Source organism: Asparagus officinalis, chromosome 4, assembly GCF_001876935.1.
Source record: "Asparagus officinalis chromosome 4, Aspof.V1, whole genome shotgun sequence".
In the NCBI taxonomy this organism is placed as follows: Eukaryota; Viridiplantae; Streptophyta; class Magnoliopsida; order Asparagales; family Asparagaceae; genus Asparagus; species Asparagus officinalis.
This window is the reverse complement of record NC_033797.1, coordinates 75,259,939-75,278,465: the sequence shown is the minus strand read 5'-3', so window position 1 is coordinate 75,278,465 and position 18,527 is coordinate 75,259,939. Positions and strand designations below refer to the sequence as shown.

General features: G+C 38.9%; 1 protein-coding gene across 1 annotated transcript; it reads left to right on the top strand.

Annotated features, from left to right (window-relative positions):
- LOC109838940 lies at window positions 6,896-13,666 on the top strand. Its single transcript, XM_020407376.1, has 4 exons — window positions 6,896-7,775; window positions 9,217-9,443; window positions 11,730-11,956; window positions 12,042-13,666. The coding sequence occupies exons 1-4, from the start codon at window positions 6,896-6,898 to the stop codon at window positions 12,892-12,894; spliced, it is 2,187 nt and encodes a 728-aa protein (XP_020262965.1). The 3' UTR covers window positions 12,895-13,666.

Sequence of the window (18,527 nt, the reverse complement as noted above, 5' to 3'; positions counted from 1 at the left end):
TTCGGCTTTGGCCGAGCCACCATTTGGTGGCTCGGTTTTGGCCGAGCCAGCAAAGGCTGGTTCGCGAGTTTCGGGCGGTGTTCGATTTTTTTTCGACGCTGTTTCGGACTTTGATTTCCATACTTGGCATAGTTTTGGTGGCTTCTTGGTCACCTCTTCCTACTTTAACTTTTACGCTTCGTGCACGAGGATCCGTGCATTCGCAATCAAGGTACGACGCTACTGAATGCGCTCCTTGAGGGTTGAGTGGGTCCGTTTGACTTGGATCCATTCATTCACTGCTGGTTTGGAGGAGAGGGTATCTGTTTGCTGCTGGGGCACTCGGTTCTTTCTGAGTTTTAGATTCGCCTCATAGTAGATCCCGTCAACAGGCTCCAAAGCCTTAGCAAGTCGGCGCGCAAGTCGTTGGCGCTGTCTTTAGCGTGTCCTCTTTGATAAAGTTGGCGCGGCTACAGTGGTTATCTCCTTGAATGAGGAGGAGTCCAGATCTGTAGATCCGGCTTCGTTAGAGGCCGGAGGGGTGTTGCAAGGTGCAGCTACCACAGCAACGGGGGATTTAATCTTCCTGCGCTTACGAGGGGCAGAGGATCTGGAGGAGGAGGACGACAGATACTCCTCGAACTTCAGTTGGTCGAATTCATACTCGACCACTTCTTCAACTAGGATCCGGATCCGTGGTTGCGGCACGATAGCTTCGGCAGCGAAGCTATTGGCTCCCACTGTGATCGCCAGCTTGTTTAGGTCAAAAGTTAAGGTTTTCATTGGTGATGAACTCACTACAATTTCAGCCATTACAATAAGTTCAAAAAAAGAAAGAAAGTTGACCTTTTTATAAGATCTCATTTATACAATGAAAATAAAGATTATAACTCTTGTCAAACAGCGCAACGGACGTTTATCACCCGCTGCTTGCGTGGGATCTTTGCCTGTGTCGGGGACGTTAATATCCATGGACCGTCGCGGATCAGATCTGATTGACAGATTGATGATCAAAGCTCTTACTTCACGAAGGAAGTAATCGCTGCAGCGGTAATCTCGACCAAGCGAGATTACAGCTCTTCTCGAGATTTAAAACCAAGCTTAAATCCAGAGGAATAGGGGACGGGTGTCAGATCTCTCGAACTTCACTCTTTATGCACAGGAGATCACCAAGATCTGCTAACCCTTGCTATAAACTCGTGGCTCCACTCTCCAATTCGGCAACGTTTCGTCTTCTTGATCTCCCCCCTTAAAATGGAGGCCTTTAGCTCATATTTATAGGCCTCGAATGCGGTTATTTAGATGAGACTGATGGATTTCTCTGTATCTTCAGTTAACAACTATACAACCACAATATCAGATCAGTTGGAACGTCCAGGAACACTCAAATCCCAAAAGAATCCGTCAAAGAACCGAAAAAACTAAATTTTAGCCGAACAGTCACCTGGTGGCTCGGCCTTGGCCGGGCAAGGCCGGGCCACCAAATGGTGGCTCGGCCTTGGTCGGGCCACCAAATGGTGGCTCGGCTGTGGTGATCTGGCTTTGGGCCGAACCACTGGTTCGACCGAGTCGTTTTGATGTGACTCGGCCGCCAGCGACTTTTATTGGTTTTCCGGGTTTTGACTTGTTCCGTCGTTACGTGTATTTTGTTATTTCGTTGATCTGTAAGCTTCCTCGATTCGCTTTGCGCGTTTTGTAAACGCGCGGATCGCTTGACGGTGGATGGTGAGTGTACGTGTGAGTGTACGTGTTACTTGACGGTGGTCGATGAATATGCGGGCCACTCGAATAAACCTTCTCGACTTGGATGATGACATTTATCGCTACCTCTTCATCTCGAGCCATATTCGGGAACCTACAGGTATTTTTAGACGCCTACAATAGCCATTTCTCAAACTTCCCATACTAGCACGTTCTCCAAACTACTTTTTTTCAAGCCTGCGGTTTCAGTTTCAGCCAATTGTTTCTCTTCCACTTTATCAAAACTTTCACCCCTTTCGTTTTCTCTTCACAATTCAGAAAAAACCCTCTCTCCCCGTCAGATCGAATGGTCCTTTCTCTGCTTCTTCTTCTTCTGCCCTCTCTCCCATCTCCTCCTCCCCCTTCCTCCCAACCCAATCCACAAAAAAAAACCCCCCCGCTGGCTCCTTTCCAAAAGACCGGCCTCATCTTGATGGGGACCACCCACCAGCTCTGTCCGAAAAAAAAACACCATCTCCCCTCCTTCCCCCTCTAACCCATTCATGTTCCGGCTGCTTGGGACTCTTTTACCGGACGCCCCTCGGCCAAAGCCCAAATCAAAGCGATCATAAAAACCGCCCCCGCCATTGTCTGCCATCCACAGCCTCTCTCACCCCGGCTATCCCATCACAGGCGCATCGACCCGAAACACCCCTCGATCATTTCTTTGAATCGCTTTCTTCACCCGCCTCTACTACAGTAAAAAGGTGAGATTTTTTGAGCCCAAGGAGGAGGAAGGAGAAGAGAATATCAGAATTAAGGCTAGGGTTTGAAGAAGAGAGGAAGAAGAAGCAGCAACAACAACATCAACATTACAAGCTCATTTTCTTTTCTAATTGATGTTGCAGTTTATTTTTTAGGGCTTTATATTTCTTTTACAATGTTCTGAAATTGCCTATGCAATATGTTGGATAGATCTGATTTTTCCATATTTACGTTTTCTTTTTTTAGAAAGCTTCTGAGGTCTCAAGATATATATTTGTCTTCAAATGCCATTTTTTAATACCATTATTGGAAATTTACATTCTTTAGAAATATATTTTGATTTTGCTGGGTTTTAGATATCAATGCTCCTACATCAAGGTCCTTGAAATACTTGCTTCTAACGTCAACTTTATGGTGATTTTTTGATGTATTGGAGGAAACCTATGTAAGTGTTTCTAATTTTTTGATTATTTATACAGAGTTTTGTTATTGACTTTTGAATAGTGTACTAATTTGGACTAAGAGTGTTATTTTATAATTAATGCTAGAAACATGCAATTTCTATCATTCTCTACCTGGATTAGAGACGATTATTCATGTCAAGAAAGCCTTAGAAGTGAAATTGGTATAAATTATTTCAAAATCTAGGATAAATTCACAAGACTATCTTTTTAATTTGCTTTGCTATAATGTATTAGTTTTATGTGTAGTTAGAGTAGCAGACTGCAGCAGATCATGACTCACTTTTTAATTAAATTATCTTGACATGGCTCACTTTACCATTCACGGAATCACTTGTAGTCTACTCTTGCTATTTAACTTTTTGTACATAAGTTGTTTGGTGTGGTAATTAGCTTCTTTGTGATGTTGAGACTACCTCTAGACTTATTTGTTGAAGATGAGCAGAACAAGATCTAAGTAGATAGAGTTATATATCTGAGATTTTATAGAGTGACTATGAAATTATGTTGAACTTGGAGTTATTGTGAATTGTTATTTTGTGGACCTTTTTGTTCTCTGTGCAATGCTTTGGATTTTTTTAATAAAAATAAGTGGATCATGGAAATATAATATAAGAGTTAGATGTGATTCAGTTGAATAATTAACAATATGAAATATTTTTTTTATTCATGTTTTGGGCTGCTTGGCTGCTTTTAGGTTATGGAAAGAACCTGATGGGAGCTTCTAGATGAGATGTCATTGGTATATGATTCCAGAGGAGACTGTGGTTAGGAGGCAATCTCATAACTTACGAAGAAAACTTTTCCGCACAAATCAGTCGAGTGACATTGAGGTGAAATTTTCCATTTATCTTTTATTTTTATAAAAAATTTCACATTCTGATCATAAATGGAGTTTGGTAGTGGTTCGTGTTTCTTTTGAATTGATTAGCCAATTTCAATGTACTAATATTTGCATTGGTTTTGGACTAATTGATGACAATAATCTCTATCATGATGATGGTTCTTCCTCGATATATCAATCAATTCACAATAACTCAAATGACTATGACCAATGAGAATTTTTTTGATTTTTCTGCACAAACGATGAAATTCAAGAGCATATCAACCAAAAAAACTGTTAATTATTGTATTCTAGGATTTGCAAATACTTGCTGAACGTTTTTTTTTTTGTTGTAGCTAATTCAAGGGTCAAGTTGAAATTAGCCTAATTAGTATATAAATATTTGATACTCTTTCTGACATAGTGAATTATTTTAACTAAAAGATTTTAACAAGAAACATTGGTCGGTATGATCGAACTTGAATAGTTGTCAATGTGTAGATTCACAACTACTAAATTAACCGTTATGGGGTCATATATTTAGTTAGAAACAATTTTATTGAGCCTTTTACTATGTCCACCTAACGTGCATAGATTTTTCTTTCTATTTACTTTTAATTTGCTACTTTAGAAGAACTTGACACACATGTGGATAAAACACATAATGCATAATATCCCATGTTTACATAACTTGATTCCTTATTCTGCATCAGATGGAATCAGTTATTAGGCACTGTTCTGTTTTGAACCCGAAGGAGTTCTTTGAAGCCAACAATGAGGGAGATGATGTATTTTATTGTGAATATGAGTATGATGTTCATTAGCACAGTTTCAAGCGTATTGCAGATATTAATGATGATGATGATGAAGAGGAGGTATGTGTTCTTACTAAATAAGGAACTTAATAAACTTTTGGAAGAAGATGTTTCCTATCAAATCTGAAGTTCAATTGTTCTTATTGGCTTACATTTAGAATAACGGAAGAACTGAGAAAGATGAGGAATTGAAAATTTCCAAGGATACAGGTTGTGAAACATATGACAATTCAGAAAATGAAGAAGATGTAGCTGCGGAATCTACTTCTCGCAAGCATCCAACTCAGGAGCTGGTTCTAGTATGCTTCTTAGTCTAGGCTGAACAACTTTTTATTGTTAGTTGAGTTTATAGTACTGCATTTTATATATTTTTTCCAGAACTCACGCAAGGGAAGAGCATTTGGCATTCACAAGATAGGAATAAAGAAGATCCCGGAGCATGTACGTCGCCATAATCAAACTGAATTGGAAAAGGCAAAGGCAACACTGCTACTGGCAACATTGCCTAAATCCTTGCCTCGTAGAAATAAGTACGTACTACTTGCTTAGATATTTTCCGGTTCATTGCATGTTTGTCAGTCAATTTTATAAAATCATGAGCTTATGTCCCAGAGAAATGGATGAGATAACTTCATTCATCAAAGGGGCCATTTGTGGCGAACAATGTCTTGGGCGCTGCCTTTATATTCATGGTGTTTCTGGAACTGGCAAGGTTGGTGATTTTTTCTATATTTACTTCTCCCTTTACCATGTTATTATTAATTTTCTACAATCTACCAAACAGATGGATAATTCATAAATGAACTATCGAATCGAACTTGATGAAAATTATTTGTTTAGTACCTACCAAACAGATGGATAATTCATAAATGAACTATCGAATCGAACTTGATGAAAATTATTTGTTTAGTACTAAATGAACTATAAAATCGAACTTGATCGAACTATCGAATCGAACTTGATGAAAATTATTTGTTTAGTACTAAATGAACTATAAAATCGAACTTGATCGAATATCTTACAAATAGTAACTGAACGGCTTATTAATTATTCTGTTCACTTCCATCACTATACTTCTTATCTAAAGAAGAATACTTTATTTTGATAACATGTTTAATATTTATAGAAAATTTTTTAGAAACTGTGCTGTGCACGGGTCTAAATACTAGTAAATAAAATGTAAGAAAAGGACCCCTCAGAATTTTTCTCTGACCGAAAAGTATCATGAGGTCAGAATATAATACAATACAATACGTAAAAATTCTGGGGGTCCCTCTCTAAGTATCCATAAAATAAACGGAATATTACCTATAACCCCTTACATTTAAAAAACAACGGCTCTGCCTCAAGAAAAAGAAAAAGAAAAAGTAAATCGCATTAACTCCCTGGACCTTTACTTTCTTTGTCAAAAGCCCTTGTTCTCCCCACTATTTTGGATTAATCCTAAAATACCGCTAAAATGATACAAATTCCATCTCCTTCTTTGAAAGCCCCAAAATTTGGGATAATAATAATTTTTTAATATAAAGATATCATACGATGAAAAAAATCTAGAAATAATGAAAAGACCTCAGTTTTCAATATGAAAACATCGCTTGCCTTTTCCCAATTGCAGTGGTTCCATTTTTAAATATTGACATAAGTTAATCATGCAACAACTACTACATTAAAATTAGAATATCTTTAAGCAAATATTCATAGTTTCACAAGTAATAGAGCTATCTAAGTCTAAGCTTTCAATTATAAATTATTTTTTCACTAATGACTAACTGAACAAGTTAAGCTTTGGCACTTCCTAGGATCTCTCGAGCCATAACTTTCGGTCGTTGTTCGAAGATTGCCTATAGGCGGATAACGCTGATTTAGTGCCAAGGAAATGTAATCTATACAGTTGTTGGAGGTGCAAGTATGTTTGGGTGTCTACTGGCTAGAGGTCCGGAGGTTGGAGAGCTCTTGAAGAAAGAGATAGAAACTACTGTCGTTTTGAGGGTATGTTAGGATTAATCAAAAATAATGGTGGGAACAAGCGGGGTTTAACTAATGGAATAATAGTGCATAGGGTTAAATATATTCTTTTTTTTCTTCTCAGAACGTAGGGTGGTCGAAGTAATTTTCCCCTAAAACAAAACAACCGTCATTTTGAGGGACAACTCTCTGTTTTCAGAACGTAGGGGGTCCGAAGTAATTTTCCCCTAAAATAAAACAAATTCCTTTGTTTATTCCATCCCCCTCCCACGACCACAGTCAAGCATCAGTCCAATTCAGCATTCCAAGCCCCAACAAGCCAAAAACCCCATCTTTATCTCCCTCTACAACTCCAAGACAAAAACCCCAAACCCTTACACTCTGAACCCCACTCTCAAAATAAAATAATGGGGAACTGTACGGCCTCGAAGCTCATCGCGCCGGCGGCGGCGACGTTCCACGAGGACGCGGTGGCCCTCTGCCACGAGCGGAAAGCGCCTGCGCTCAAGTCGCCGCGTCGACCGCGCCCCGCCGCGACCCCTCGGAGGCCTCACAAAGCGGTACGGTCCCTGCTCTGCTCTGCCGCTTCGCGCGGCGCCGTGCGAACCTTTCATCGTCGCGCGGTTGCACTCGTCTCCCAGACGGCCCGCCCTGCAGTTGGCCCCCTCCCCTCCTGCCGCCGTCCCACAGCGCAGCCACCGCCGGGCCGCCTCCAAGCCGGTCTTCGAAGAACCCCACAACTGGAGAACGCAAAGATTGAATCTTTACCCGCTTTCTCCTCCTCCTCCTCCTCCTCCTCCTCAGTCTCCGACGAAAAAAACGGTGAGGAGATGAGATGTGGGTACTTTTACTCTGGGATGAGCCAAATGCCCCCTTCTCCTGTGAAGGATTTTGGGTGGGATTTTTTTAACCCTTTTGATGGAGTTAGGGCTGCCGAAGAGGCGAGCATGCTCGCGGGTCTCTGTCGAAGCTCCGACGAGGATCTGAGGGTTGTTAGAGAGAAGGAAGGGATCCCAGAGCTCGAAGAAGCTGAAGATGAGCTGAGAGATCACCAGAGGACCAACATTGTGAGTGGTATTGAGGTTGCAAAGGCGAAAGAGGAGGCGGAGGAGCGTAAAGAAAGGAGGTTGACGGTGACCGAGCCGCCGGAGAAACAAAGGGAGCTTCTTGATGCGTTGAGGGACGTCGAGGATCAGTTCATTAGGGCTTATGATTGTGGGAAGGAGGTTTCTAAGATGCTGGAGATCAATTGGGTTGATCAAAGCTGTGATCTTTCTGAGGTTAAAGGTGGGTTGTTTTTAGATTTTGTTGTTCAAAGTTGCCAACTTTTGTTGTTTGGTTTTTAGCATGAGTTTTATGTGTCTTTTTATGATTGAGCTTTGAATTGGTTCAGGAGATGCTTTGAATTGACTTGAGCTAGAGATTGTTGATTTTTTACTTGTATATAAAGTTGTTTGCTTTTTGGGGTTTTAAGGGAAATTCATTCTTTGGTAGGCCCTAATCTTCTTTGTATTGTACTTGACTGGGATAAACAGCTTATGGGTCGCTACTAGTGTCCCCCCCCCCACCGCCACCTCGCCACCTGCCACCTCACTTTTTTTTTTTGGTTTCATTTTGTTAAAAAATTAACTCACTTTTTAAGTTTTTTTTTGGGCCAATGAGTCCCCATTTGCTGTTGTCAGGAATAATGGGCTTCTCTAATTTGTATTCTAGTTTCTCACACTGGTTCTGCCTGTAAGTTTTTTCCAGTGTACAGAAGAAATGAGCTAGCTTAGGCCGAATTTGAGCTTGTAGCATAGCCACATGGAATATATATACTATATATATATATATATATATATATATATATATTAATATTATATATATATGATATATATATATATATATATATAGAGAGAGAGAGCTAGAGGAAGAGAGAGAGAACTGTATGTCAATTAAGTGGCACGTTCACGTAAGTTTCTTAATCCTGGTGATTGATCACTTGATTTAGCATTACTTGTGGGATGATTCCGCTCCGGTTAGAACTTGATTCTAGATATCTAAAACCCCCACACCAAATTTGGGGTGAACGCGTTGGTGGTTTGACCCTTCATGCCCGCCCGACTCGTATTATTTTAAAACAGGTTTCGGAGATGAATAGAACTTTTTTAAACATGGCCTCGACGGAGGGGTCAAAGCCACGGACAGATTCCAGTCACAGACCCAAATTTGGTGTGTTCGGCGTTTGTAGAATATGTAGATCAGTCAAGCGGAGCGATCATCCACAATGTAGCTCAATCAAGTGGATCATCAATGACTAAGAAACTTAGTGGAACGTCCACATTAAGTTGACATAGTTTTTTTTTTCCTCTCTCTCTATGATATATAATATGAGAGAGAATAATTGGTGTATTCCTTGGTCATAGGAGGGGATTTCCTGCTGGAAAATGAATGTGCACAACTGTCACCGCATGGTGATATTCTGCTCTCAGCTACTTATTACGGATGGTGAGGGATTGTTGCCACATCATTTTCAAGGAGGATAATCCCCTTCGTTGACATAGGACAAACCCATTAACCGCTCATATATATAGTATATACTATATATATATATAGTATATATAATATATATATATATATATATATATGTTTAATTTGATGGAGACTTTTTGGTTTATAATATGATTTAGTCCGAATGCTTGTTTGCATAATGAGGTACTTTGTGGTTGGTAATCTATTTTTAATGCAGAAAATTCATCTAAAATCATTCAAGCTATCACATGGCATCGGTCACCTTCGTCTCAATCTTCATCCAGAAGAAGTTATATTGCCTCAAGCTCAAGCTCTAAAGACACTTCATCTGTTGAAAGCAAGAGTGACCTCTTTGACGATTTCGGTGGAATGGAATCAGGAAGTCATACACAGACGCTAGGAAGGTTATATGCCTGGGAGAAAAAGCTCTATGAAGAAGTTAAGGTAATTTGTTATTATTAATTGCTCCTAAATGACTTTTAGTTAGATGATAGTGGAGCTGTTACTTGTTTATGTAAGCGAACATGGCATGCAACCACGGTAAATTTTAATTAAATCATAATCCAATCTGTAAAGCTGAATGTTTTTTATTAAAAATAAATGCTTGGAGAAGATGTGAAAGTAAGAGAAGAATTCTAGATGAATTTCTTGATACATTCCTCCAGTGGTGGAGCCAGGAAATGGACTTTGGTTTTTTTTTTGTTGGGGGGGGGGGGTATTTTCTCTTAAAAAATACTAAAAGAGTAATCCTCGCTGTGGTCAAATTAATACAGCTAGCTCCTAAAAAGTAATGACATCAGGCTTGAAAATGAAATTTGCAAACTACCGTGATGATTTACCATTTTTTGATATAGTTGCATAGCTAAATTATTATTAATTGTATCAAAAACATCTGAGTCAGTATATGTTACCAAGAAATCATTCATCCATCGATCTCATGTATGTCATGCAATTTACTTTTCACGATATTCATAAAAATAATCTCTCAACACTATGGCAAAAATAGACAATGACACTAATTATAATATTTTAGCACAAAGTTATTCTATTAGTTTCCTTTGGATCCCTAGCACTAACATTTGATATTTAAAAAATAAATAAATTAATTCGTAATGGATATTGCCATTGGTTTGCATTTGCTCCAATGACTATATTAAATCTCTTCTAACTTTTTCGCAAACCTCTCTTTTAATTTAAATTGGCTTGAAAAACATGTTTCATGTGGTCCCCACCACATCATTCTACAATTCTTTCACCCCAATATATAATCACCCAAATGAAAACCCGTTCCCATGTGGTCCCAGCCACATCAAGCTGGGAGTCCTTCACAGCAAATACGTAAAGCACCCAAAAACATATATATGCTCATGAGTATGATGGCAGGGGGGTCACATGACCACACTTGACCTCTCTGGCTCTGCCAAGGCATTCCTCATCAGCTGTGTTGGCTCATAGTTGCGTGATTTCTTGGACCTCCAACCATCGTACAATTCCTACGAACCGAGTCCAAGTACATTTATGAACCGATTCCCTCATATACACGAATTGATTCCCCAAAGTTGACGTAGCACTTACAAGTATGTGGGGGTGCGAAGTCCCTTTAAAGTGCACATGTGCAAAACACAATGCACTATTCACAATCTAGTGAAGGGAGACACACTAGAATATATGATTCAATGACTTTTTTGTAACTAAATACACTTGTTAATAAAACGTGAAATGAAACCATGATCCCAACATGAACTATGTGAAAAGAAAAACTGAAGCAAAAACCTACCTCCATAAAAAAGAAGCACTTAAGGATTTTGAATGGAAATATATTGAAAAGCACAATTAGCTTTCTAGTTTCTAGTTTTCTGCTATATACTATAAAAAATGGTAAGTGTACCCAAAAAAGTTTAACAACGTACCACTGACCGAACTTGCATGTCGAAGCAAGCTACATAGCACGAATGCCAATGTTCTAAGTGGCATATCGCATACTAGAATTTGTACCACGACCTACTATGTACAATGCACTGTGTAACTATGGGTTGGCTAGAGTTATTGTAAGTCATAAGGTGAATTTTGCATTATTAGATTCCAGCTAGAAAGGTGTACAGTTAAATCTCCTTAAATGTGCATGCTCGGACAAGAGTAGTACTAGGAGAGTAACGTTTGACGAAAGCACTAGTTAGAAGTACCTCTAAACTCTGGCATCTCCTTCTTGATGTTGTTTTGGTGAGGGCTCCAAATTAACCATGAGAATTATGTCTGGACACTAGGAAGCAAATAATACCATGCATTTGGTTTGTGCTAGAGAAGTGTCTTATAAACAATAGTTCAAGTGAACTCAGGAATTTTACAGCTAGCTTTTGAGGGAGAAAATCTTACTTTGAAACCCTATACTATAGTCAAGTGTCTTTTGTCACCAACCAAAAAAAAAAAAGAACAAAAAAAAACAATGAAAAAGAAAAAAGAAAGAAAGAAAGAAAGAAACAGTTAAGTGTCCTCATACAGAATTAGTACTATGATGGGTGACCTCTTTGGAAATCCTTGCTTGGAGCCTTAAGTAGTGCGCTTGAATTTTGAAAAATCAAGGAAGCCATCTTTAGTCTTCTAGGTTTTTGGTTCAAGATCTAGCCCACATCAATGAGCGACCAATTATGGGACAAGCAATTTGTTGTTCGTTTAGTCATGGATCATTCTAACCTTACTAATCTTGTTTGAATAACCTCCCATTCTTTTTAGGCTGGAGAAAATACACGGCAAGCTTATGAGAAAAAGTGCTTACAGCTGAGAAACCAACAGGACTCCAAGGGAACCGATTCGCACTCGGTGGACAAAATTAGGGCTGCAGTCAGAGATTTGTACACCAGAATCTGGGTAGCCTTGCGGTCCGTAGAAACAATATCAACCAGAATACAGAAAGTAAGAGACGAAGAACTGCATCCTCAGCTCATTGAGCTGCTACAAGGGTAAACCAATAATCATCTTCTATCTGTCAAATACTTCCCATCAATTTTTCTTATACAAGCACTAATCTGGGTGCATCTTTTGTAGTCTATTGAGAACCTGGAAGATAATGCTCGAATCGCATGAAACCCAAAAACAAATTATGTCTGAAGTGAAATCTTTCTCATGCCCCGCCTATGGAAAATTCTGCAGTGATTCACAGAGGCAAGTGACTGTGACGTTGGAGGGTGAGCTTAAGCGCTGGAGGTCATCCTTCATGGCCTATGTCGCAGCTCAAAGAGAATACGTTGAAGCCCTCGATGGATGGCTGTCCAAATTCTTCGTTCCTGATGTAGAATACTATTCTCGATGTAGGTCTTCATCTCCATCATATAATAGACTAGAAACACCTCCACTCGTAATTATGTGCCATGACTGGGCAAACTCAACCAAGAAACTTCCAGATAAGGCTGTGGCTTTGGCCATGAAAGGCTTCATTAAGGACATTAGGGTTCTGTGGGTTAGGCAAGGGGAAGAGCAGCAGCAGAAGAGAAAAGTAGATAGCCTTGCAAGGGAACTCGACAAAAGAGTTCTTGCCTTTCAGAAAGCAGAAAGTAAAGTTCTTGAATCAAAGCTCTCTGATCTCAAGCCTGAACCGGATGTAAGGGATCGAATGGAGTATTTAACAGGGAGAAAGGAATTGCTTGATTTGTTCAGAAAAAAGCTGGATGCAGAGAAACTTAAGCACCACGAATGTGTGAAGGAGACTCAACGGGTCACTCTCGATGGGTTCAGGGGTGACTTGACTCGTGTTTTTGAGTCACTCACAGAGTTCTCAAAGGATTGTTTAAAATTGTATGATGAGCTATTGAAGAACAATGACAAGACAAAAGAAGCAATTGAGATGGAAGGAAAACCTTCTTGCATAGGAGGATCACAGGTTGAAGTGGATAATAGATGAGAAAGATGATGTGGGGTAGTTAATGCCCCTAGTTTTATTGGTGAAGGATGTTAGATGCGCAAACTACCAAATCAAGTATTAGTGGGACACATTTTTCAATTTGGTATTTTCAGTTTTTCCGACAAGATTGAGTTATTATTGCTGAGTTTCTGTGGCAGTTAGAGATGAATCGCTGGCGCTGGTGAGGAATCTGGCACAAAAGCATTGCGTGACCTTCGTGTGGCCCCTTTCAAATGCTTATGTGGCAGTGACTTAATGACGCTTCCGCGCTAAGTTATTTGCCAGCCAGGCGCATCATCCCTTGTTGCAGCAGCAGTTCGGTATTAATATCTTAATGTTTCCAGAGAAACAAAAAAACACTGAATCATAATGCATGTCCAATCAAAAATCAGTTTGGTAATTTAGCCATGTTAGATGTGTATATTATGCTCGAGTTAGGGTTGAAAGCTATAGGAATTTTAGCTGATAGGTTAAATTATCTGCAGGTTGTTTCAGATGCCCACAAATTTTGTGAATCCAATCAGCACCTGATCTCTAACTTGCAGTGGTAGGATATAGAGAGAGATTGAAGGTGTTTTGATGGGAATCTTTGTTGCAGCTGCTGTTGTTGTACTTGTTGTAATTATTATTTTCTAGTGTAATGTCTGATAGAGCGCATTTGATAGAAGTTCTGTAAAAGATTGACATTAGAGCTTTTCTTGATTGGTTTTGAGTTCCATGTAATTTGGGTGCTTTTGTTGCTGGATATAAAGCATTGTTCGATTTGGGCAGATATTACCTGAAGTCTTCATAAATTTACCGGAACCAAAAGTTACTGCCTTCGCTTTTGCTTGTTTTAGCATCATGTGGTCTTACTGCAGACTTTTGACCGAGGCACAATTTTCTAGCGTGTCGTAGCAGTCTGAGCAGAGTGGCACTTAAGCATGCAATGTTTTCCTCCTCCTCGTTCAGGTTTTTGCGAGAATGATTTCGCGCATCTAGTTTTACTTTTTGGAAAAGTAAAACGGTCAATCTGTTTTTCTGAGAGGGTTAAAAGTAAACTAATCCTTTTATCCAACGAAACTTTTTAAGTTGATGCCCTCCTGAAATTAGTTGTACGTAATCTGAAGGGACAAATCAAGTTGTGCATGCTTTGAGAAAATTTAAGATGTGAATTAAAAAAAAAAAACTCTTGTAAATTTAATTAGACCGAGGGCTTTGTTCACAAGTATATTAGCTATCTCCTAGGACTTAACTTTATTTTGTAATTTATTGGCGATTAGGTTAGCTAATATTTAATCTTTGGTGTTTGGTGTTAGATTACTTGGAAACAATTCTTCAATTTTGTCGATAGAGCATCTCTAGCTAATTATTGAATGAGATTACTTGGAAACAATTCTTCAATTTTGTCGATAGAGCATCTCTAGCTAATTATTGAATGATTAGCAAAATTTTTAATAAATCTCTTCTTCAATTTTGTCGATAGAGCATCTCTAGCTAATTATTGAATGATTAGCAAAATTTTTAATAAATCTCATCTTGAGACAACTTCATAAGTTCCAAACGCGCAAAACATGTTCACGAGACAAACAATTCTTCAAATTTCTTTATAAATCGTCACTGGCTAATTACTGAATGCTTAGCAAAATGTTGAACAAATATCCTCTTAAGAATGAATTGGTTACTGCAAGCTTATTTCAATAACTAATAAAACACAATGTTTAGCAATTACTAGGAGAGTGAAAAAAATATTATTTCTATAAAACTTATTTTTCTCAAAAAATGAATGATTTAGTCATTTTTAAATTATTTTAATGATTTTAAAATTCTGTGTTTTGGTAAGTGCATTATTAGAAAACTAAATTTTGTTCTCAGTTGTGAATAAATGATACCAAATGTGGGAATGAGAATAAGATTGCTATTGCTGTTTCATTCTCTAAACTCGCCCAAACATGATAATGAGAATTAGCATTTCATTTCCACATCTATTTCATTCCATTCCCACCTTTTTTTTATTCTCACTTGACTCTGTTCCCGCGTACCAAACGAGGCGTAAGTGTTGCATTATAAGCCTATGGGAGCCACCTTGAGGATAGAGGATTTAAATGATGGTTCGTGAGGTTTAAGCGTAGCATTGGTTGGTTAATTTTGGCAATTATTTGAGTCAAACAACACAATTTTAAGAATGATCTTAAAATTCTCAAGAAAAGGTAGATACAAAGTTAAAAAATTATCAAGAAATAAAAGGTGGATGTGGAAGAGTTTTTATTTTTAGGTAAATTGTTTAAAAAACACATGAATCCGTATTAAATGATCTACTTTTAGCACTTGAGCTACACAACGCGCTTCACTCAGTGCATCCCATGGTTTACATCGCGCTAATGAACTTGTGGTTGGGAGCATGACAACAAAAGCAATTAAATGATCAAGACTCGAAATTTTCACAACAATCTTAAAATCCTCAAGAAATAAACAATAGATGTGGAAGAATTTTCTTTTTCTTGTAGGTAAGTTGTAAAAAAAAAATGACATGAATCTGCATCCCATGATCTACTTTTAGCACTTATGATAAGATAAGGGAATGTATTAGATAGCCATACCCCTAAAGTTGGCAAGTAATCCTCACCCCACAAGCGGCTTAGGGTTGAAAACTAACATAATTTTTGCCACAGAGGAGTCGGATTTATAATGGGTAGTCGTGCCCATATTTAAAATCATTACTGTGTTCCTACGCGACTGACTCATCCGCACCTTCACCTCCCTCCCTCCCTCTCTCTCTCTCTCAAAAACTTTTTGCCTCAAAAACTCTTCGCCAATCTCTTCAGCAATAGCCGGTTTGCATGTCAGAATCTTAGCCAATTCTCAGCGCATATTGCTATTATCACCCGTCTTCTCGTCATATTTCAAACAACAATCATGACAGCTTGAAAACTAACATAATTTTTAACATTCAGCTTATTTCACAAACCACCGTGTCCCAAGCAACTATCTCGAAAGTTTCAAACAACTGTAGTAGTAAAGAAAACAATCAATTCAGTGCTTAAAACAATTTCAACCATGAACGCCCAGTTACAATTCACCTGGTTCTCCTACTACCGGAATGGATGGTGGAGCTCCGGTAGGAATACAAGCAGCACCTTCCTCTCCCGCATTGAGACATAGAACCTCAGCATCTCTTACGATCTCCGTATTAAATGATCTACTTTTAGCACTTGAGCTACACAACGCGCTTCACTCAGTGCGTCCCATGGTTTACATCGCGCTAATGAACTTGTGGTTGGGAGCATGACAACAAAAGCAATTAAATGATCAAGACTCGAAATTTTCACAACAATCTTAAAATCCTCAAGAAATAAACAATAGATGTGGAAGAATTTTCTTTTTCTTGTAGGTAAGTTGTAAAAAAAAATGACATGAATCTGCATCCCATGATCTACTTTTAGCACTTATGATAAGATAAGGGAATGTATTAGATAGCCATACCCCTAAAGTTGGCAAGTAATCCTCACCCCACAAGCGGCTTAGGGTTGAAGCTCCGGACCTCAGCTCAGGAGGTCAATGGTCGATGCGTGTTTATTGATAATGTCTACCTCAATTCTAATCATTACTTATTTACAACACTTGTGTCATTCACCTAGATTTGAACGATAAATAGAGGAGCCCTAGACTCCATGATTTATTGGGCTGGTACTAAACCGTGATTATTCGCACTAAATAATATTTGGTATTTTTACTATTGTTTTATAACATCCACTTAAACTATAAAAATTGCCCAATCCTCTGTAGCTATAGGATCAACCATGAGACTATTTACACAGCTATTAGGCTCACGGGAAAAAAAGGGGAGAAAAATAAAATCAGTCCGTCGATTTCACGTAGGATATAATGTAGGGCTGTCTATTCTTAGATTGGAATAAAACGTGAAGAATTAGAGACTAGTATATTAATCCAAGTGCTATTACTCTACAGCACAAAAAATATCCAAAATATACTTGCAGACTCTGCCTTTCCCACGCAAGACTCCTTTAATAAAAAATAATGACAGGGGCACATTCTCTACCACACTCTTAACCATACCACCTCTCTTATTACAGTGCACGGGGTCACATGAGATTTTAATTTTTAAAATCTCATGTGGGTCTCGTGTACTGTAGAAAGAGAGGTGGTATGGTTAAGAATACGTTAGAGCACCTCCAACCGGGCTGCATTTCTCCAAAATGCAGCCCGGTGACACTCCAACCGAGCTCCAAATTTTGGAGCTCGGCTGCAAACTCAACCCACCAGCTGCATATTTGGAGTTTTTTCTCCAAATATGCAGCCTCCTCTATTTTACTATTCCCCCCAAAAAAGACAATATTAACCCTCAAATCTTCTTAACAACATTTTATTATTCCCACTGTATCCTATTATTTTTTTTACTTACTTAAAATCTGTATATATATATATATTAATATATTAAATATTTTTTAATAAAAATAATATCATTGGAAATGTCTCGTCAATACCTTCAAAATGAGACTAATATCGAAATATAAAATTACAAAACAAGTAATTAGAAATGATAATTATACAGCCTAGATTATCAATTCCGCGCAGATAAAAAAGGATTTAATTGGACTATCCTGAAAGTGTACATATTTATTTTCCATGAGCAAAATCTGCACTCCAATTTATTTTCTATTTTGAAACTAAAAGGTTAGGCTACAGTCCAAGACATAGGGGTTGAAGTGATCTATCTGATTGTTTCTGTTCATCAAAGATCAATTAGGATACAAATTTGTGTAACATCCTTTCCCTTCGCTATTCTAATTGTTTAAAAATGCTTGTATATTTACGCTGAAGGTTTATAAAGATAAATAAGATACAACTTTGTGTAACTTCCTTTTCCTTCGCTATTCTAATTATTATAATTAACGCTATTCGGTGTTTTTTGAGAGAGTATAACAGCGACAATCCTTGAGCATGTTAATGAGCACAATTTTCTATCATGTTTTTCCATGAAGTGAAACATGCTTTTAGAGCAGGTCCAGCAAGCTCCGAACTCGGCTCTGAAGGCTGACGTGGCGATGGTTGTTGCCAATCCCCCCTCCAGCAAGCTCTGAAGCCGCTCCCAAGGCCGCTCTCCGTTCCTACGTGGCGATGGCTTCCTTCAGAGCTCCCAAGCGCTCCACAAATTTGTGGAGCGCTTGGGAGCTCTGAAGGAAGCCATCGCCACGTAGGAACGGAGAGCGGCCTTGGGAGCGGCTTCAGAGCTTGCTGGAGGGGGGATTGGCAACAACCATTGCCACGTCAGCCTTCAGAGCCGAGTTCGGAGCTTGCTGGACCTGCTCTTAGAGCTTGTGTCGTTAGTGCCTCTCTTTTAAATCCGTGGAAAAAGCCATGCCGTTGGGAACCCAATAATGACCAACCCCACCGATGGGCGAAAGGCCTTTTCAGTGCTTGAAGGTGACTAATTAACTATTATAAAAATTGTTAGTTACATAGTAATATTGGACTGCTAACTGACCATGCACTACGCTGATACACTGACCTATGGGACCCACCTCCATACTTCCAGACTACTAGTCCGGAATTAGTATTATAATTAGCTTAGGCCTCCCTGGTAGCGCTCCGAGCACCCCAAAAGACGAATCCTCCGCTGTCCCGCTGGAACC

Coding starts and splice junctions, on each gene's coding strand:
- LOC109838940 (XM_020407376.1), top strand. CDS start 6,896: ATGGGGAACTGTACGGCCTCGAAGCTCATCGCGCCGGCGGCGGCGACG. Junction 7,776..9,216: donor TGATCTTTCTGAGGTTAAAG/GTGGGTTGTTTT, acceptor TTTTTAATGCAG/AAAATTCATCTAAAATCATT. Junction 9,444..11,729: donor AGCTCTATGAAGAAGTTAAG/GTAATTTGTTAT, acceptor CATTCTTTTTAG/GCTGGAGAAAATACACGGCA.